The 23,110-nt window shown below is 41.1% G+C and overlaps 1 protein-coding gene across 1 annotated transcript in view; it reads left to right on the forward strand.

The window, feature by feature from the left end:
* LOC117360736 (solute carrier family 40 member 1-like) overlaps window positions 1-14,140 on the forward strand; it is a 32,362-nt gene extending 18,222 nt beyond the window's left edge. The window contains exons 6-8 of the mRNA XM_033945017.1: window positions 431-676; window positions 2,008-2,679; window positions 8,263-14,140. Coding sequence (XP_033800908.1) covers window positions 431-676; window positions 2,008-2,679; window positions 8,263-8,582 — 1,238 coding nt within the window. The 3' untranslated portion in view covers window positions 8,583-14,140. The remainder of the gene's footprint in view (window positions 1-430; window positions 677-2,007; window positions 2,680-8,262) is intronic.
* Window positions 14,141-23,110: the final 8,970 nt, after the last annotated feature.

The following is a 23,110-nucleotide window of genomic DNA, read 5'->3' on the forward strand; positions in this document are numbered from 1 at the left end:
TGCTTCGGGGTTAAAAGGCAGAAATTCTAAACAACAAAAGCAAACTTATATTACTAACCCCCCCCCCCCCTTTCATGAAGCTTTGTTAGGCCTCGATACTCATAGGAATTCTATGAGCGTCGGAGCTAATACTGTCACAGCCGGTGATGAAAAAGCCTAATGCGACTTTGTAAAAGGAGCCCTAAATTATAAAAACAAAAAAGGAACCATAAATAACTACAAAGGGAGATTAAATGTAAAATAAGAAATAATACCATCAGGCACTATACCTTCTGAATAAATTATGGTGTATCAACTGTTCAACTTTTGAATATAGACAATATACCATATTTAAATAACATAAATAAAATACATATTTATAGGGTAAGAGCCTTGGGAGCTAAACATTTACAGTATTTCATTTCTGTCATGAAATGGTTTTTCCTTCTAGATATGAATGCTACAGTGCGAAGAATTGATCAGCTGACAAACATTTTAGCACCAATGGCTGTTGGGCAGATAATGACCTTTGGCTCTCCAGTGATTGGCTGTGGATTCATTGCTGGCTGGAACCTGCTGTCAATGTGTGTGGAGTATCTGCTGCTCTGGAAGGTTTACCAGAAGACTCCAGCCCTCGCTTTCAAAGCTGGTCAGAAGGTAGAAGAGCAAGAACTGAAAGAACTGAACATGCAGAAAGGTATTATGAATACTGAAACACTCTGTTAAAAAAAGAAAAAACAAACAAACATTTGATTATGCCAGAAACCTACCTCAGATCACTAATTTTGATGCCCTGTTATCGTGTTTTCACTTCCTACATGATGCTACGTAGAATATTGCACAAATAGTCATGATTCAAGCTCAATATTTTGAAGTAGATCAGGTGTCATGGGCTAACCTTGGATTATCATGAGGGCCTTGGTGGTGTGATATAGACTCAGGAAAAGTGGGATAACTACTTTAGGTTTAGGAAAACACATGTTGAAATCTTGGTCTTTAAAAGAGCAAACAAAATATTGAAAATAATAAAGATTGCTAAGAAATTATAGTTAAATTACATGTATAGGGCTGAGGGTTACTTCTAGAATGCTTGTCATTTAGTAGTTGAGAAGTTCACTCTTCATGTTCTTCTTTATAGTTTGGATAACCCATGTGTTGTAAACCCAACCACCATTATGCTTTCTGCAGGGCCTTTATTATCAAATATCTAAAATGGAGTTTCAATTTTGTTAAAAACCTATCGGTGTTGATTGACTGTGCATGTTTGTAATATTTGTTGGGCATGTCTAAAGCGAACAAGTTGGCTGCTTTGGCATTTTCTAACTTGTATTCTTAAGATATACAGTATAGTTGTAAATACAGGCAGTCCCTGAGTTACAGACACCTGACTTAAGTACAACTCATACTTAAGAACATAGTTGCAGCTTCATTTGATTTCACTGAGCAGTATTTCCAGTGCCATAGAATACTACACTTCTGTAGCAGATTCAGGAATGACGCATGGCAACATTAAGAAAAGTATGTGATTGTGAATGATGTACCTTAGAGGGAACACTGTGGGACAGTTGGCCCTTTTGTCAGCTGGGAGCAGAGGTAAGCGGCAAGAATATTAAAATCTACAAGTTCTGAGTTACATACAGATCTGACTTAAGACTAGCTTTAAAAACATAACTTGTTCTTAACCCAGGGACTGCTTGTAGCATGAATCATAGTGCAAATAATGAGGGCAGTGCAGAGCATCTGTCTTTCTGCAGGACCAGAAACACCAAGGAAGCAAGTTACATCTGAAACCATTAATTATTATGTACATTTTTTTTCTAGTCAGGAAATTAATTTTGAGCTTAGGTCTGTTGATACAAAATGTAGGCATTTTAACGACTTACCACAATGTGGTTTGATGGAATGAGAGAGAAAGATGCTTCCATTTTCACTAGAAAGGGTTTGCCTGGACTTGCTGAATATATGGAAAATGTTTTCTGAGAATTTTTGTAGCTTAAGCATATTAAAATGATTTGTTTTTATCAACAGACTTGGAATCCTATCTTAATAATAAGGATAAACCTGCTGAGGCTTCCCAGTTGATGAGTGAGAAATCCTTAGCAATGGCAGAGGTCCAGAAGGAGCCCAGCTGTTGTGATCACGTAGCTGAGCCTTTCCGCACATTCCGAGACGGATGGGTTGCATACTACAATCAATCAGTGTTTCTGGCTGGCATGGGCTTGGCATTCCTCTACATGACTGTCCTGGGCTTTGATTGCATCACCACTGGATATGCGTACACTCAAGGTCTGAGTGGTTCAGTGCTAAGCTTTCTGATGGGTGCTTCGGCTATTACAGGAATCCTGGGAACCGTGGCCTTCACCTGGCTCCGTCGCAAGTGTGGTCTGGTTCGCACAGGCTTCATCTCAGGAATGGCCCAACTTGCCAGTCTGTTCTTATGCGTCATTTCTGTCTTCATGCCCGGAAGTCCTTTGGATCTGACCGTTTCTCCATTTGCTGATATTAGTGCCCGATTATTTGAAAGAGAGCCATTGCCAACTGTTTCTCCCCATGATGTGGCTTCTGTTTACTCAACAACTGGAATGCAAAATTTGACAAATGGGTCTACTTCTGCTGCTAGTGACATAGAGAAGCTTTCTGAGTCTGTGCCGATAATCTCCGTTAGTCTTCTATTTGCTGGAGTCATCGCTGCTAGAGTTGGTAAGTGCCCTTCTTCCTAGAGGCAGAGCTGTCATTCAGCTAGTTAAACCAGAAAAACAAGAGTAAGCTGAAACAATCATGACCCTCCTTAAAAGGTTGAGACTCCACTGTCTCAATTAAAAATGCCAGGAGCAGAACCCTTATCCATATCTGTTGTAAACTTGCTGCATTTCATGTTTTTCTACAAGCAGAGCATGTGGAAGGCCAAAATTGGTCCTGAACATGCCTCTGAATATGTGCAGCAGAGAGGACAAAGCAACTAGCCAAGACTAATGATTAATAGACAAGGGCACAGGCGTTAACCTCGGCTGTCTTTCCACCTCGGCTAAAGCATTGTGTTTGCGTAAGAAGATATGTGTAGCCCATTATGTTATCTGACCCCTTTTCTATCAGTCACCCAAGACAGGTTTATTTCCCATATACAGTTCAGATATTAAATCCGGTTAGTTTCTTGATAGGGTAAAGCAGTGTTCATCTTGAATTGTGAAGTATTTCATAGCCTATGACAGGGGTCTCCAAAGTCCCTCCTGGAGGGCTGAATCCAGTCAGGTTTTCGGGATTTCCCCAGTGAATATGCATTGAAAGCAGTACATGCACATAGATCTCATGCATATTCATTGGGGAAATCCCGAAAACCTGACTGGATTCAGCCCTCGAGGAGGGACTTTGGAGACCCCTGGCCTATGAGGTGAAACAGAATTAAGTGTGTGTATACTTAGATAACAATATCTTATAGTCCTCCTTCTGCATGTCTTTAACAGATTAGCCTGCCACTGAGCAGGTAACACACTTCTATGCCCTGTTTAATAGTCTAGAAAGAATCAGAGGTGCAGTTGTAAAATGTAGTTTGAGATATTTGTTTAATGTTATGAATATTTTAAAGAAAGAATTCTTTAGCTAAGTTGTGATAACATGTTTTGTTTATTATGTGTAATTTCATATTATGTATTTATTTTATTTTAAGCAGTTTACCCTCTTTTTATGAAGCTGTGTCGGAGTTTTTACCGTCACGCCTGGAGATAGAAAAACCCTAACGTGGTTTCATAAAAGGGGGTTTAGTGCTTTAGATCGGGAACAAGTTTTAAATAAATAAATAAAACTTTTCAGCTTTCAGTTTAAAGTAGGTGTTCTCAACCCAGACCTTGGGACACACCTAATCAGTCTGGTTTTCAGGCTATCTTCAGTGAATATGCATGAAAGAGATTTGCATGCCTTCATTATTATGCAAATGTATCTCATGCATATTCATTGGAGATAGCCTGAATAACAGATTGGGTAGGTGTGTCCTGAGGACTGCGTTGAGTTCTTCTGGTTTAAAGGGATATCCCTTTAATTTCTTCACACTGCTTTATAAATGTGAGACCTTTTGATTCTGTTTACGTTGTGATTTAGGGGTGGCATTTGTCCACTTTGGGCTAGATTCACTAAGCCCACCGATCGTATCCCGACCAGTTTGCGACCTTGACCCAATTCACTAACCTTCCTCCCGATCCGATCCGCACCCGATCCTAGCATGCAAATGAGGGGAAATGGCATGCAAAGTAGGAAGGCAGCGATTCACTAAACTCAAGAAGGAACACCGATTGGGCTGGCCGATCCAAACTGAAGCGACTGCTGAAGACCAGTCGCTCACGTCCTTGCCGACTGTCCTGCTCTCTGCCGCCATGAAATCCCAGCCCTGCAGCCCTGAAATCATCAAACATCTCCCTTGTGCAAAAAGTTCTCTGCTGCCCTGCGAACCCGTATTTTTAAACCTGTGGTTTAAAAGCGGGGCTGCACTATGGCGTGTTTTGTTCACAAATAAGCAAGATTTTAAAGCTGAGCGCAGAGCTATTAAGCAGTGTTTTTTTTTCTGATTTAAGCCCCCCTTCCTTCCGTGGAGAGCATGCGCAAACCATTTATAGGCAAAGAAGATGGTCTGCGCATGCGTCAGGATCGCTCTGCAGCGATCCATATGGTTAGTGTAGGGCGTGCCTCCAATTGCCACAATTTGCATGAGGACGCGTTGTGGATTGGTTGCCTGGGAAGACTCAGCCACGGATCGGATCGCTTAGGTAAGTATAGTGAATCTAGCCCTTTGAAAGTTAAGTAACAGCCACGTTTTTGTTCTGTGACTGTTTAACAGCACTGAAAAACATTATGAAAAGGTTCATAGGGTGCATTTCTTTATCCACAATCAGATCTACAGTATTAAGAGTCACTTAATTCTGGCTGACTCAGAAGTTGGATTGTCCTCTTTCAGTTGTGTAACCTTAACATGCATATACATCCAATCACAAAAGGTTTTTTTTCTGTGCTGTTGGGGGGCTTTATATGAGGTCACTCAGAATCCAGCAGTCCTCTTTCTTTCCTTCCTTCAGTCTGTCAGGGAGGTGCAGCCTCGCAGTAGGGGCTGGAGGGTTTTGTTGTGCTGGTAGGAAGTGCACCAAACCCCAAATCGCCCCAGACATGACTTTTTATTAAATATTTTTCTTCTTTGAGTCTTGCGTTTATAATCTGCACTGGTGGAGGAGGTCAATTTAACTTATCAAAGGCCCCTTTTATCAAGCTTCACTAGAGGTTTTTAGCGTGGGCCAGTACGGTAAACTCTCTGTCACTCATAAAATTTCTGTGAGCATTGGAGCACTTACCTCGCCAGCCCACGCTAAAAACCTCTAGCACAGCTTGATAAAGGGGGGGGGGGCTAATGTTTAGGTTAGCCAAGTGGGCATATTTTTATTAATTCTATGTCTTGCAATTAAAACTGTTAACATAGCAAAATATTTATTATTAGTGAACCTGCATTGTATTCACAATTTAAACATGACCACTTAAGATACAGTTACAGACAACTTTGAGTGTTTCAATGTCTGTTAAGGGAAGTAGGGAAACCAAAACCAAAAACACTGTGGAGAAGATGTCCAAGATGCAGGCTTTATTGAAGATACAGTGATAAAATCCACATAATAAAATATCTAGGACCCATAAGAGCATTATTCTATCGCGCAGAGCTCTCGAGCAGGACTGTTCTCAGCCTCTGATCCATGTTCTTTGACTTAGGACTCTTAGGGACCCCTGAGGAAGACAGGATTGTCGAAACACAGACCGTGTTGGGTCCACAGTTCCCGTCTTATGGGTCCTAGACATTTTATTATGTGGATTTTATGACTGTATCTTCAATAAAGCCTGCATCATGGACATCTTCTCCACAGTGTTTTTGGTTTTGGTTGCTCTTTGATTCTGTGGAGTAGGGTCAGTTTCTGTTTGGTTGTGTTAAGGGAAATAGGGAAGCCAGCCTTTATTTAATAGACCGTGAAAGGCCATCAGAGTAGAAAACAGTGCTCAACAGCTCAAAAATACCAGGGTCTAAAATATTCCAGAGAAGCAGTGCACAACAACCCACAATAATGATAAAATCATGGGCTAATTCTATAAAGCGGGCAGTAACTGTTATGTGCAAATTTCACTCATAAATGATTAGAATAATGGCACATCTGTGCTTATGTGTGTAAACTACGCACTTAAAGCCAAAATTCTGCCTAAGTGCCAGTGGCATAGTAAGGGGGGGGGGGAGAACGAGGGGACAGGCCACCCTGGGTGCAGTCTTGGTGGGGACACCAGCACCTCTCCTCTTTTCTGCCCCCCAGTCCTTCCCCAACCCTCCCCTACTGCATGTGCACCTTCCCTCCCCCGTGCTTCCAATTCTTCGCTCACACAGGCCTCGGCTCTCCCTCTGAAGTCACTTCTGGTTGCAGGACCAGGAAGTGACATCAGAGAGAGAGCCAAGGCCAGCGCGGGCAGAAGTTGGAGGAGATGCTCATGCTGGCGAAGTTAAAGGTTTGGGGGGGCGGGGATGGAGAAGGAGGCACCACCACCCTCGGTCTGCCACTGCTAAGTGCTATCCTATAAATACGCACATATCTTACATAGCGCATATATGATAAATGGGCAGAGCATGGATAGGATTCACACTTACATGCATAACTTACAGACTGCTGTAAGTTAAGTGTGTATTTCTGGTGTTTAGGCACAAGCACTTACGTGAGCTCTATGGCTGACATATGTGCTCATGCCTAAATTATGCCCATGTATCTAATATGTTCCTGTACTGTTCTGTAAAGGAAAGTAGGTGCCTACTTTCCTTTATAGAATTTGCTCCAATCAGGTACCCTCTAGTGCAGGCCTTGACAGATTTTCACTGAGTCTAGAGATAGCCGAAAACTTAGGAACCAATGATAGAAACCTCTTTCATTTCCCCTCCATCCTCCACCCAACTGCATGTTGGTCACAGAGAAGTTAGAGGGATAGGGAATCCCTTCTTAGATCAGCAGCAGCTCCTTTAGACATGGATTTACTAAGGTTCTTTTCCCATTCTTTGACTGAAAATTGAGTAAGTCAGACTCTTATCCCTACCAAAAACTAGCAGTCTTCCTTCTCGAAGCATGGAGTCAGCTGTGTGACATCACCCACTTGGATAGGTGAAGCAAAGAGATAATTGCTCTTTCTTTCACATATGACCATGACATAAGTCTCCACCCTGCTATCTTATACTCTCCCCAAGCCCTCTCCCAGCTTTCACCCAGTCTCTCTTTCATATCCTCCTCCCCCAGCTTTCATCCAGCTCTCTCTTGGAACCTGTCATTTAATTCCCATCATCTTGCTTCCTGCAAAGACACAGCATGTTTCCAAGTTCGCTGCTTCAATTTGACTCACTAAAAGCATGAGCCATGCAGTGCAGGAAGTTTGAGCCAACCCCATGGTGTCAAGTCCTGGTGAGGCTACATGTAACTCAAGTTTTCAGTGAGCCAAATTGCAGCAGTGAAGAAGGAAGCCTGTTTTCAATGGCAGCACAAGAGAATAAAATATTATGGGGCAAGAAAATCCCAGGCATCACGGTGGAATTTATAGGCACCGTAGCGACCTGGCACTTGGGATTTGTTGAGTCTTACTTTAGTGCAGGGGTGGACTAGCTGCGGCCTGCCATTGAGTTTTATACAGCACACAAGACCATGGGAAGTATATACAGAAAATGTCATTAACCAGCGTTTTGATGATTTTAAATGCTATATTTCACAAATATTCTCAGAATAGCCACTTTAGCAGTTTGTTTCCATTGTGTTAGTTAAACTTGTACTTATTGATTTTTATCACAGATGGTCTATGGAGCTCTGTGCATTTCTGGTTCTGACATTACATAATGTTGAGGCCTGCCAGGAATAGTACTGACAATCATGTGGCCCTCCCCTGCTCTAGTGTCTATATTTAGGTGCAATCGTAGAGAATTACCTCCATATCTCGATTGTAAATTTTGTTTTACTTAGTACAAACAGAGCACAAAAAGATCAAGCTCATGCTTCACTATGCTCTTACTTTGCTTCAATTAACTTGAAAGGCAATGGTGGGAGATTTGTGCAATTAACATCTCTTCTTCCACTCTAAATGAGAACGATGGGTCTGACGGAAATATAATACCGATTTAACACAAAATTGCTTATGGAAACCCCCTAGCAGTTCTAAAATAAAATGGAAAGCATTAAGCATGCCTGATTTCCAAGTTGAAATTAAAATTAACCATGTCATTCCTTCTTTCCTCCCTCCTAACAGGTCTTTGGTCTTTTGATTTAACTGTGACACAGTTAATCCAAGAAAACGTCATTGAGTCTGAACGAGGCGTTATAAGTGGGGTCCAGAACTCCATGAATTACCTCCTTGACCTGCTTCACTTTATCATGGTCATCCTGGCCCCCAACCCCGAGTCTTTTGGCTTACTAGTGCTCATCTCTGTCTTGTTTGTTGCCTTGGGTCACATGATGTACTTTCGGTACGCCTACAGAAGCCTGGGCAAGCAAATCTTTAACTGTTGTTCTTCAGATCCCAAAACAGTGGCAAGTGAATCGCAACACTGTGACTCATCGAATGCTTAAGGACCCTTGGTGCTAATGTCCCTTTGATTGGTTGAATATATAAAGCAAATGTGGTATCTAATTGTTTCAACTATTTTACACCATTTAAAGGTTTAAATGTGGGTGTTTCTCTATAGGTTTGTACAGTCACAGTTGAATGCTATACCTCAACATGGTGAAAGAGAGGGAAGTGTTCACATTAATATTTAAGTAATTAAAACATCTAAAGGTCAAAAGTTATACATAGTAGTGTAGCAGCCAGTTTTTCATAATAACTGGAGGTGCTCCGTTCAATACAGATGATCCTTTCTGGACATAGTGAAGTTTTCTCAGTGTCGGTGCTACAAAGTCACTCATGGTCCTCACAACACTTAACACCCAGGCATAGCAGCAGAGGAAAAGGAATATATATTATCAGTGTGGGTTCTGTCGGCAAGCAGTTAGAAAAGTGCCCCTTTCATCAGTGTGTGGAATAGTTGTATACGTATGGCTAATCGTAGGGATCCATGATTGCTGGATGTGTTTAGCAGAATGCATTCTCTTCAGTATTAATACATTGTACCTTATCTGTAGTGTGATGGCTTGTACCCTGTACCTTGCCTGTATAATGGTTCATACCTTAATTATTTGGAAGGTATTTTGCATTGTTAGCAGTATAATAGCTGTTCACTGTGGAGTTGTCTGACTTCTGTGCATGTCAGAACATGGCTCTTGTGAACTGTTGGTGTTATCTGTGTACTTTAAATGCAGTGCTCAGATATACAAGGTATCTTTCCCGTTACTGATAAGCTGGAAAATTAGATGAACTAGCTAAAGTAGATTTTTTTAATACATCTAAACAGTAGCCTGCACAGTTGGTGAGAATAGTGTTATAGTAACACAGTAGTCTTCACACATTCTGTTGTGATGTCATGGATTACTCCCAGTTTTCCATTTCTGACTCCACTGAAATCCATCGTTTCAGAATGGTAGCCTCTACATAGAGCAGAGATGGATGCGCTGTTTTCTGATCGTGCTTAAGACAAGCCACAGAATACCTTTTAGGGCTTTTAGCCATGTTGAGGGAGGAAAACTATAGACAGCCAGTTTACCTGTGTGTGTTGGTATTTTGCCTAGCTACTGTATATGGCTTTGGAAGTTATTCTAAGGCAGACATTCCACCTCTAGAGCACATGCAGTGAACTCAGTTCTGTTTGGAAAAAAGACGAAACACCTAGATACATCGTGCATCAAAACAGATATCTGTAGATTAGGATTTCGCTGAAGGCAATATCCTCTCCCAGAGGAGTCCAGGGACTTTTCATTCTTAGTGTTATTCTTAACGTAATTTATTTATGAGCACTGAAGTGTATAGCATTCTTGCAACCATGTTGGTTTGTGACTCTAGAGAAACACCTTTGTATTTTAACGCATGCTGTGCCAACATTCCACACTTTAGCGGAAGATGTTGTAGTAGTTATATCTAGCACTTCATGATATTCAACATACTCTCACCTAAGAAGCAATAAGTTACAAAGTATTATAAAGCATATTCAGTCTACAGTTGTCACCAGGGCTGAGTTTTGAGATATTGGTACCATAGGCAGGATGGGAGCGTAGCAGGGAGATCATACAACACGATCCTAAAGCAAGCAGAATCAGGCTCCTGTTTAGTCCTAGCCTTTGGCGCCTTCAAAATTTGGCACCCTAGGTAGTTACTTGTGTTGCCTTTGCCTAAACCCAGGCCTGGTTTTTCACCCGCAATAAGATTTCTGTGGTTGAGTTCAAATCAAGGATCAGGTGGTTGGATTTGGCAAGGTTACTTCAAGAGCCAACACTGTTGTCACAATCTGTCCTGCTGTCTGATGTATTGGAACAGCTGCATGTGCAGTTATCTCAGACAGGGGCATTTACTAAGAGTTAGTAAGTGATTTCTAGCAGTGATTTCTAAACCAGCCTTGGTCAAATATCTGAAGTAGCAAATATGGAAAAACTCCATGCTTTTTGTATATTAAACAGTCATTTGTAATGTTTATGTGGCTTATAGCACCAGAAATGGCTTTCTTAAAATAATATCCCAAGCTGCTGGTGGTTCATGAGCTTTGCTGAAGACATTTTTGCAGTGTCATTTCAACCTGCAGGTGCAGATTCAGTTCCTATGCCAAAAAAAATGCACTTTTGGGATCGCTTGGTAAAAGTTTCTAAGCCATTCCATTCTTGTTAGAGTTTGATCTTATAGTTACATGTTTAATCATCGTAGTATGGTTTATTGTTTATTGGGGAATCCATGAAAATATTACTGTTTGCCAAATATGTAAAGCATTGTGGAATGCCTTGACATTTTCTATTAGTTGGTAGAATCATAACTTTTGTAAGCCGCTTGAAGCACATTTTTCAAAGGCTATAATAGCTTGATTATGTTTCAAGAGAAAAAGAATGTAATACTTATGGAGCAGTGGCATGTTTGGCCTGGGGTGCCCCCAATATGAATTTTGCTGAGAGCCTCCCGTAGACGGTGGGAGGGGGGTTCTCTACACAAAATATTCATCTGGTATAGAATGAACAAGGGAAGAGTCACAGAAGCGTCACTTAAGTAGCATATTGAGGAAAATCCAAACCCTCCAAATCCTGTGCTGGGCACTTGCCAATAGTTACGAATATAGAAGCATAGCAGCACTACAGGATCAGCAAACAAGCATCGGATCTGGATTATCTCAATGCTAGTGTCAAAAAATAATTTTTATTAACATTCCAGACATAACACATTTGGAAAAAACAAAAACAAAAAACAAACCCAATCAATATATACTAACTGCAGAGGAAAAAGATTCCCATGGGAGTCAGAAAAACTCCACGAAATTTACTGTAAGCTTCACCAGTTCAAATGATCAAAAATACAAAATATGTTTGTTCCCTAGAACCATAAAATACAAACAAGTTGATGCGTCAAAGTTCTGTGAAAAATAAGGAAAATCCCTCCAAATCCTTAAGATCACTCTGAGGTGAGTGTGGCAAACACTATGTTGACCTTTAGCAGTATTGCCATACTACTTTATGTCTTCATAAAATTAACCAGTTTCTTCCCAGGAGCTGAAGAAGTGCTTAAACACATTGTCTCCTGCTGCAGGGATTAAGGGCTGCTTTTACGAAGGTGCATTAAATTGCCCTGCGTGCTAGCCGCTACCGCCTTCTGTTGAGCAGGCAGTAGATTTTCGGCTAGCACGCACTATAGCACGTGCTAATCCGGTGCGTGCGCTAAAACGCTTAGCGCACCTTCGTAAAAGGAGCCCTAAGTCTTGTATGTGGCCCGATGCTGCAACGGGAGTGCCTAGTCTATAACATCACCTGGGCGCCTCGATTCTTTTAGAGAATGCTAGCATAACCTGACATTTTGCACACTTTACATTTAGGCATCTTCAGTTATATCAGCCATAGACTTGGCATAACTGGGGGCATCTAAAACTCAGATATGTGCTGGAGCCCCACTCATGCCCCTCCCATGCTCTGGCCATGTGTACATCCGCCCCTAGCATTTGTGCATCATGGCACCACTGCTCCCTCTAAGCCAGGGATCTCAAAGTCCCTCCTTAAGGGCCGCAATCCAGTCGGGTTTTCAGGATTTCCCCAATGAATATGCATTAAAGCAGTGCATGCACATAGATCTCATGCATATTCATTGGGGAAATCCTGAAAACCCAACTGGATTGTGGCCCTCAAGGAGGGACTTTGAGACCCCTGCTCTAAGTGGAGTGGGAGTCCTCTACCTACAGTTCTGCCAGTGGGAGGGGGGAGGGGGAGCCGTTTCACTCTTACATTTTCATTAGCGAGGGATAGGCAAGCTCTGCAGGACTCTAGGGAACCCGCTTGTCCCTAGTGATTGTCAACACAGTTTTGAAGCACCATCCATCCCTTATTGACAGCAGTGTAGCTGGAGGACTCCCACTTTGCTTGGAGGGAACAATGCATAGACTTATGCATGCCCTTAAGGCACTAACAGCATGGTACTTTTTTTAAATCACATACGAGTGTAAAAGAGCACTAGTTTTAGAGCCATCCTTCATGTGATGCCACAGCTCATATTATGGTGCTTGGCTCTGGCAGAAGATGATCTGTTTGAATGCCTCTGGCTACCAGGATGGGGTGAGGTGAGAATCAGGTAATTTAACTGAATAAAAAAAAATAGGATGGAAAATGGCACAGGACACTGAAGGGTAAGTACAGTGTTTGCCACACTCGACTCTGCCTGCAGTTGTCAGGACGCATTATTGACTGGACATTCTTTCCCTAGAACTACAGGGACTTCTTGGGCAGTATTCACACCGCTGGTGTGAATTGTAATCATTGTAAAAGTACTTTATGAAAGCACGAATGGAAGAATGAGATTTGATATCTAATCACAGAGGAGTAGAAGAAAGGAAAATCATTAATAGGTAGAACTTCAGAAGTCACGCCTCTTCCAAAATCACTAATTGAGTTTCGTTAAGTACATGTACACATCACTATTTACATGTGCAAATGCCAAGCAAGCTTCTTAAAATGACTTCTATTTTCTCTTGTTATAGTTAGGTGCTTAGCTGTTTGGATTATGATCCATTATTGCTTTTGGGACCCTTGTTAAGTGTTGCTTCAAGGGTTTTCCCTTCCAAACTTAAGCACTGAAGGAAATCTGCAGGACAAAGCCAAAATCTCTCTTGAATATGTTTTTTGTGTGCTCTTGTGAGCAGATTTTCTGTCTCTTAATACCAGCAGTTTGCCTTAACTCTAGAATTTTGCAAGACTGAGCTGTGTGGCAGACTGGAAAAGAACATAGACTTACCAGCAGAGCAGTAAACATCTTGCAATGGCCAACTGATTTGTAAAGAGAAGCAGTGATTACTGAGGGAAAGGAAAAAGGCAAACAAGGGAAATATTAAATTTAAAAATATATCAGAAGAGCAGCATAGGAGAGCGTGTAGCAGTATAAAACCTTCCCTCTTATTGAATAATTAGTTGAATAGTTAGAATAATTGCCCTGAGCTCAAAATCTGATGCAAATGACAATAACTGCACTGAAGTGGCCAATGCATTTGATTACTGATTTTCCCAGAATCAAACTTGGATTATTTTATAAGATATCATAGTTTATAAAGGACAGCAGAAGATTCTATTTTTTTAACTATGCTGGAAAGATATGTTTAAACAGAAAGATGTTCCAAAACAGATTCCATAGTGGATTTTTTTAGAATATAATCTGTGCCTCCTCAGATACATCATTACATTATGCTTATATTCTGTAAGCTTCTAGATTTCCTAAAAATGTATATAACAAATTTATTATACCTTGATTTAGATTAACATGTGGACTGGGTAGAAAATGTGTTTCTGCTATTTTTGGATTTTTTTTAGCATTTGTTATTTTTCACATGTACATTGTACAACATGCAAAAGATTTTTAACTCTTGGATCTGTAATTAATGATGTTTGGTGTGCGGCTCTTTGCTGTCACCAATGAAATCGTGTGTGCTGTAAATTGTAAAGTAATTATCAAGATTTTTAAATTAATTTTAAATGCTTATGTATGTTATATATGTCATTATTGTATAATAAAAACCTTAATTCATTCTGCTGTCTGAGTACTGTATTTAGTCTGAGTAAATATTTAGTCTCATTGTATCATGTGGAAATGGGCATAAAATACTCGTAGTAATTCTGAAGTTAAAACTGAAGAGATCTGAAAGATTGTGAAATATATCAAACATAGGGGTCTTTTTACAAAGCTGCAGGAAAGATTGTCCTTATATGGTTTTTCCCTCATGGTAAGGCCATTTTTATCATGACTGAAAAAAAAAAAAAAAAAATCTTATTTTCTATTAATTTCACTTATGGCTGTTTTATAATGTTATTAGCACATGGCCATTTAAAAAAATTAAAATAAAAAAACGTGTCTCGTGAATGGCCTGTTGCTAGTGACCCCAGAACGCAACATTAACATGGAGAAAAAAGCCTCAAAAACATAAATGACAGCACTTTACACAGAGTAAAAGAAAGCTGCTCTAATTATCGCAGGCAAAAAATCTTCACTTACAATGTCTTAAAGAGTTACAAAGCAAAAAACAGACAGCCACTCGTGCACTAGCAAAACATTTATCTGGGGTCACTAGCAAAGGGTTAATTGACTAAAAAGCCATCTATTATGATGGTTTAATTAAACTAATGAAGGAAAGAATCTCAGAATTGCTACTCCAAGGATCATAATAAATATCATCCGTATAGGAAATCGTGGCGTGGGTATCTTTCATTGATCCAAAACCTTCATATACTAACGTGACCTATTTTATCACTCATTAATAAATATATGTACCTTACACTACTCAAGATTTTTTACATGTATTAAACCTATTTAATTTAATTTTTGTTTCTTCTAATTTAGTTTTTTTAATTAAAAAAACATATTCTTTCTACTTAAATTTCAGAACTGTGCAAAAATAGCAAAACACAGAACTGTACAAAATAGCATTTCAAAAAAGTGCAATTGAGCAAATATAGAATCAGAACTGTGCAAATAAATCACAGAACTTATGCAAAATCGCTTATCAAATGTGCAAAAATGCAAATATCAGAACTGTGCAAAATAGCAAAACACAGAACTTATGCAAAATCACTAATCAAAAATGCAGATAAGTATATGACTGTAAAGAACAAGCAAAATAACTTGCAAATGACATCAGTTGAAGCTTAAATCAAGCACTTATCTGTTCAACTAGATGTTAGTAGACAGCGGCATGCAACCTAACACCGCTGAAGCCCCGTAGTAAAAGTTCCAACGGGAACCCGTTTCGCCACCATAAAGCGGCTTCCTCAGGGTTATTATTCACAGGTCATAGCGTTAGCTGACACGTTGTAATGACATTTTTTCTTATTCTAGTTTTGTCGCTTTGCAGCAGCCTTGTGTATTTAATTCTTTTTAGGTGATACATTTTAAAAAATTATTACATGAGTAGTTTGGTGTGAAGGGCGGTATATCAAGTCTCATTAAACTAAAGTGGTGTACAAAATTACAGACTCAAATTAGAACTGAAAAGGAACTACAATGTCATATTAAAGCAGAAATTTAAAACAAAACAAAACAAAAAAAACCAGATGGGAAAAACACACACTATCCAATCCACCCAATCCATCATCAGTCAAAAAAACTCCCTTATAATTGAAACAATTTCCAATAAGAACATAAGAATTGCCGCTGCTGGGTCAGACCAGTGGTCCATCCTGCCCAGCAGTCTGCTCTCGTGGTGGCCCCTAGGTCAAGATCAGTGCTCCAAATGAGTCCAGTCTCACCAGTTTAGCATGAACTTGTCCAACTTTGTCTTGAAACTCTGGCGGGTGTTTTCCCCTATAACAGACTTAAGAAGAGCGTTCCAGTTTTCTACCACTCTCTGGGTGAAAAATTTCCTTATGTTTGTACGGAATCTATCCCCTTTGAACTTTATAGAGTCTCTTCTTATACAGTTCAAAACATAAGAACATAAGAACATAAGAAGTTGCCTCCGCTGAGGCAGACCATAGGTCCATCCTGCTCAGCGGTCCGCTCCCGCGGCGGCCCATCAGGCCCATTGCCTGAGCAATGGTCTATACCTATCTATACCCCCCAATCCCTTTTTCTTCTAGGAATCTATCCAAACCTTCTTTGAAGCCATTTAATGTTTTCTTGTCTACAACAGCCTCTGGAAGCGCGTTCCATGTGTCCACCACCCTCTGAGTGAAAAAGAACTTCCTAGCGTTTGTTCTAAACCTGTCCCCTTTCAATTTCTCCCAATGCCCCCTTGTGTTTGTGGTGCCCCTTAATTTGAAAAATCTGTCCCTGTCTACTTTTTCTATGCCCTTCAGGATCTTGAAGGTTTCTATCATGTCTCCTCTAAGTCTTCGCTTTTCCAGGGAGAAAAGTCCCAACTGCTTCAATCTGTCGGTATATGGGAGATTTTCCATTCCCTTTATCAGTTTGGTTGCTCTTCTTTGTACTCCCTCAAGTACCGCCATGTCTTTCTTGAGGTACGGCGACCAGTACTGGACACAGTACTCCAGATGCGGCCGTACCATTGCACGATACAGCGGCATGATGACTTCCTTCGTCCTGGTCGTAATACCCTTCTTAATGATACCCAGCATTCTGTTTGCTTTCCTAGAGGCTGTGGCGCATTGCGCCGATGCCTTCAGTGTTGCGTCTACCATCACTCCCAGGTCTCTCTCCAGGTTACTAACCCCTAGTGGTGTTCCCCCCATTTTGTATGTGAACATCGGGTTCTTTTTCCCCACGTGCATGACCTTGCATTTCCCCACGTTGAAGCTCATCTGCCACTTTTCGGCCCACTTTTCCAGCTGCGTTAGATCCTTTTGGAGATCCTCGCAGTCTTCCTTGGTTTGAGCCCTGCTATATAGTTTGGTGTCATCTGCAAATTTAATGACTTCACACTTAGTTCCCGCCTCTAGGTCATTTATATAGATATTGAACAAGAGCGGTCCCATCATCTTACTTAATCATAAAGATGAACTTATCTTAATCTTTTCTCTTTGTCTAGCCTCCATTTCGCTCAGTGTTTCGTTGGGGGAAAGGCATCCACAATAAAGTCAATCTTGTGCATTCATCTTGAGAACACCAATACCAATTGTATAAGAAGAGACTGTATTAGAAATTGCTTCGATAAAAGATATAAGGAAGTATTTTTGACTGATGATTGAATGAATGTAGTGGGTAATCAACCATGTGTTGGTTATAACCACATACTTATCCAGCTAAGGTATTTTTTTCTCCCAAACACAAAAGAAAAAGTAAACAAATAAAAATATCTTTGGATATTTTGGATTTACTATTTGGGCAGTATCATACTATGTGTTGCAGTTTAATAGTAAAGCAGAGCCTAGAAAGGAAAATAGATAAGAGGTAGAAGGTAGTAATAGGAACCAGGAACTACCCCTAATGACCAATCAATTCTGGTGCAGAAATGGGAGGTCCAGGTTAAACAAATGCATTTTTAAAAGGGCACAGTTAAATGAGAGTGGGATTGTTCACTGCGAAGTTCTAAAAGGAGAGCATTCCACAGTGTGGGCGCAGTGTAGAAAAAAAGCAGAATAGTGTGATGTGTCTAGTTGGGAAAGATGAATGGGGAAGGATCAAATGGGAACTATGCGCTGAATGAGAGATCAGAAGGGACACAAAGAGAAAACAAGGGCCGAGAGGTATGAAGGAACACCAGTAAAAAGAACATTGAGTGCATTGAGGCGTGTTACAGGTGGCTCAAAACTCAGTGGTTAGAACCTTTTTTCGTTTGGACAGGACTGAACATGTCACAGGATATTATGTGAAGTTATACTGGTTGAAGTTGGAAGACCGTACATACTTTAGACTTCTTAAAAACATAAGAAGTTGCCTCTGCTGGGTCAGACCAAAAGGTCCATCGCGCCCAGCAGTCCGCTCCCGCGGCGGCCCATCAGGTCCATGACCTGTAAGGTGATCCTTGTCCAAACCCTTTAATCCCCTTTATCCTTCTATCTGTACCCTTTCATAACCTATCCCTACCTCTATTTGTATCCCTCAATCCCCGTATCCTTCAGGAATTTATCCTTCTTTGAAACCCCTTAGTGTACTCTGTCCTATCACAACCTCCGGAAGCGCATTCCAGGTGTCCACCACCCTCTGAGTGAAAAAGAACTTCCTAGCATTTGTTCTAAACTTGTCCCCTTTCTTGTGATGGTCTACCTGTGCTTGAATGGTTTGGCTCCTGAAAGTTTGGTGGGTATTATTCAAGCTTATGTCACTTTATCCAAGTTGCGCTCTGTCCATCATGGCAACTTGTTTGTGCCATCGGTAAGGGAATTGAGATTGAATACCTCACGTGCAACTATGGGCTCTTTTTACTAAGGTGCGCTAAGCATTTTAGCGCGTGCTAAATATTAGCGTGCGCTAACCATGCGCTAAATGCTAACGCATGCATGTTAGTGTATGGACGAGTTAGCGTGTGCTAATATTTAGGACGCACTAAAACGCTTAGCGCACCTTAGTAAAACGGGTATGTTTTTCCGTAGGGGCCCTCAGGAATGGAACTGGCTACCTTTGCACATTAGAAAGCAAAGCAATCTTGAGGCGTTTAAGAAATTACTGAAAAGGCATTTATTTTGCAAGATGAAATATAGGCATTAATAAATTTGTATTTACGATAGTGCTGGTCGCTTACCTTGTCTGTTTTATATGTATTTTATGTTTTTTTATTATGTATGTTTATATTGTGAGCCGCCTCGGAAAAGGCGGGTTATAAAGAAAATAAAAAAGAAAAAACAAGGAAGGCAACCAGTCACATCAAGGTCTGCGTGGGGGAAGCTCAAAGTGCCAAACTTGGCTCACAACTTACAAGCCAAATACAGTGTAACATGTCAAAAAGCATGTCACACTGTATAATGTTGTAGGGCGCTCTCAGTGTGAACCCTCAGTTATAGGAGCGCAGCTCCGACACTTCACTTCTGGGTCAAGGCAATAAGCCTCCACCCGCACACCATCATCGAGCGCCCTGTGTGTGCAGAAATCAAACCAATCAACAATCAAAGTGAGTAAATGAAACTCAACACAAACAACCTGAGCGACCCCCACACAAACCCTGCCAGCCAAACCCCCTCAAAAAGCACGCACAAAATCACAAACAAAATCAAAAACCATACCAAAAAGTGAAAAACATATCCAAAAATAAGCAGTACTTATCCAAAACTGTCACACAAACGGAAAAACCGCGCCAGGAGGAAAGGTTCAACCGCGCTGGTTTTGGGAGGAGCCCTTCTTCAGGAACCTGGCCTCCAACAGAACACGAGCAGAGAGGACGGCTGGAGGGTGGGGTGCCCGGGAGGGAGAGCACACCGGCTAAAACAGATCCACAGGTGACATCATGCACGAACCAACCAATCATGCTGTGCCAGCACTCAACACAATCAGAACCACAAAACAGAAAGACCCAGAAGTGAAGTGTCGGAGCTGCGCTCCTATAACTGAGGGTTCACACTGAGAGCGCCCTACAACATTATACAGTGTGACATGCTTTTTGACATGTTACACTGTATTTGGCTTGTAAGTTGTGAGCCAAGTTTGGCACTTTGAGCTTCCCCCACGCAGACCTTGATGTGACTTGGTTGCCTTCCTTGTTTTTTCTAGTTTAGGATTTGTTTGGCAAATCAGGAGTGTGTTGTTGTTGATTATAAAGAAAATAAAGCAACAAACAAAAACATTATTGGCTAAGGTGAGAATCTTAAATTGTATATGAAAAGGGATTCGGAGCAAGCGATGGTGAGCTAGGAGGGGTGAGATGATCCGATCTGTGGGTATGAGTAAGCAGAACAATCACAACATTCTGTACAATCTGGGAGATGCTTTAAATGAACATTTGGGATACCGAAGAGCACCATATTACAGTAGTCAATGCGGGAAGAGACTAGAGAGCATAGAAGGGTTGCACAATAGGTAGCATCCAGAGAACTGTGGAGGGAATGAATGAGACAGAGAATATAAGCAAGATCAGACTGTAAGTGAGATCAAAAGACAATTGCTGATCAAAGATAACCCCTATCTATTTGAGAGTCCACATTAACTGAAGTGGGGTATTACGGAGCGAAGGGGTAAGAGAAGTAAAAGATTGGCTGGTGACCTAGAAAGGAACAGATTTACACTCCTCCCTCCATATTCATGGTGGTTACGGAGGGAACATAGCTGTGAATACGGAAAAACCACAAAATAACTTTTTATATGTTATTTGCGGTTTTTTGTAACAGCCACCCTTTTTTCTATTGAAACCACAAATAACTTTTTCAGGCTAATAGCAGGCAAGCAGCGATTTTTTCCGTGCATGCTGGGAAGCAGCGTTTTTCTATGTGAACGCTGGGAACCTGGGAAGCAGCGATTACAGGATAAGGTGATTGGTTGCGAGCCAGGATCATTTAGATTCAGGCATGATTGATGAGAAGATGGGAGGGGTTCTGAGGGGAGAACAAAAGGGTATCAGCCAGTGGTGTACCTAGGGTATGTGGCACCCGGGGCCCATAATTTTATGACACCCCCCCATGTAAAAAATTTTTTTTTGTAATAACCATGAAACTGAATAAATGGTCATAATAGAAACAGGCAGTGAAAATTTTCTTTTATTGAACCTCATATATGTAACCATTATTCCAAACATACCATAACATAACATAAATTATGTCTGAATTGTTATGACATCAGAAGTACATATGGAGTAGTTGCAGGTGATGCTTGGGACAGTTCTGATTGTGTTAGTTCGGTTTTATGTGTTTTTTGAATAGAAGGGTTTTTATTTCTTTTTTGAAGGTTTTGTAGTTTGTGGTCGAGGTCAATAGGTTGTAGAGTTGGGGGTCGAGTGTTCCAGCTCGAAAGGCTAGGAGGTTGTCGAACTGTTTTTTTCTTTTGACGTTTTTGGTTGGAGGGTGTGTGAATAGTGCGTGAGTTCTTCTATGTCTGGTTGAGGTGGATTGAATTATTTAGCTGAAGAAATTAGTTACCCCCCCATTCCACACACATTAATTCTCTTCCATTTTTGTTCCCATTATAAAAAACACTGATAAGTTCTCAGAAAAAAAATACATTAAAATAAGAAGTGAAAACAAAGGCCCCTACAGATGAGAACATAACATAAGAATAGCCTAACTGGGTCAGACCAATGGTCCATCATGCCCAGTAACCCATTCTCATGGAAGCCAATCCAGGTCACTAGTACCTGGTCAAAACCCAAAGAGTAGCAACATTCCATGCTACCGATCCAGGGCAAGCAGATGTTTCCCCCATGTCTTAATAACAGACTATGGACTTTTCCTCCAGGAATTTGTCCAAACCTTTCTTAAAACCAGCTACGCTATCTGCTTTTACCATAACTTCTGGCCACTTCATTTTTAAGCTGAGATCTTTCCTTCCAAACAGAGACTTTGCTAGATGTCAAATACAGCACAAGGTAACTTCACACGGACTTAGCTGTGCAGGAAATGTGAATCTCCTCATACACCCACCATATAGTGCAAAAATGTGCAAAGGTCTGGTTTTTTCTTTCGATCACTACATAGACTAATGCCACACAAGCAGCGCTGTTACAAACATATTCTGTAGGTCAGTGCTAAGGTTAATAAAGTTTCCTTCCTTGGACCAGAAGGAGATGCTGACAAACCACTGGAAGAGATCCCAAAACAACTACCCAGGAACAACACCCAAAGACCCACTCAGTGTGTGAACCAGTTGAGTGGAGTGGACTAACTGGTGGATGGAAATGGGCCCGGAGTTTACTCAGCAGAATTTCCCAGATCACCTCTTCCTCTCAACACATTGACACGCTGCCACCACTACCACTAGGAACACCTCACCGGGTAGGCCAGCATTGCTATAAACTTTATAAAACACATTATTATATTTTCTTATAAAGCACATATTTTAACTGAACTCTCTGACATTTTCAGCCTTTCCATTCACAAAAATAGAAGGAAGAAAAGTTCCCATTTCCTGCTGTCTCATGTCCCCGGCCTATACAATATTTTTCTTCTGCGGAGTGCAGACCCTTCAAAAATCTGACCAAATCCTCATTTCACTTGCATTATAAAGTACTGAGGATGCCATCTCTCCCCAATCCCAGGTCCTAAAGTCTAAGACAGTAGCACAAACTAGTGCTGCCAGATTCAGGAAAAAAAATTTCGATTCGATTCAGCCTATTGAATTGGTTTATCGATTCGATTTTCCTGCCCAATTGGGTGTTTTTTTCAAACATCCTGGTGGGTTTATTTTATAGCTTTTTCACCCCCCTTTGGCTTCTCCTAACCACACTGGCGCTGTGGTGTAAATAAAATAAAGAAACAAAAAGGACTTTTCCTCTCTCTGTTAATTCCTAGCTCACGTTTGCGGTCTAACACCAGCTCTGGCAGGATACACATTTCAAATCTGACATATTGTAATCACAAAACAGAAAATAAAATTAGTTTTTCTACCTTTTTGTTGTCTGGTCATTTTTCAAATCTTGTTGGTCCAAGGCTCTGGTTGTCTTCTGATAACTTGCTTGCCAGGGTCTCCTTCTTTCTTCTTTCTCCGTGCTAACCATCCATCTGCCATCTCTGTCCTCCCCTTCCGTTTCCCTTCTCTCCCCCGGATGTCTGGCATCTTTCCTTTTCTTGTCTCCCTCCACAGATCCACCTTTTCTTAACTACCCTTTCATCCAGCAGCTCTCCCTCCTTCCCCACCACCCCAGGGTCCACCAACTTTCCCTTTCTTTTCCCAACTACCCTCCTAACCAGTATCTCTATCCCTCCCCCCTCCACACCATCCCTTGTGTCCAACTTCTCTCCCTTTCTGTTCCTTCCCTCCCTAAAACCCATGTCCATCATCTCTCTCACTCTCTCCTCTATTTTCAGACCCATTATTTCTTCCCACCCAAAGTCCAGCATATGCACATCTCTTTGAACCCCTCCCCCTTCCATCCGTGTACTTCTACACCAGGGCCCCCCTCCCCTGATGGTCTGTCCTCCCCTTAAAGGTCTGCATTCCACCCCTGAAGGCCTGTCCCCCCCTTGAA

The sequence above is a fragment of the Geotrypetes seraphini genome, chromosome 5 (genome assembly GCF_902459505.1).
Source record: "Geotrypetes seraphini chromosome 5, aGeoSer1.1, whole genome shotgun sequence".
NCBI lineage: Eukaryota > Metazoa > Chordata > Amphibia > Gymnophiona > Dermophiidae > Geotrypetes > Geotrypetes seraphini.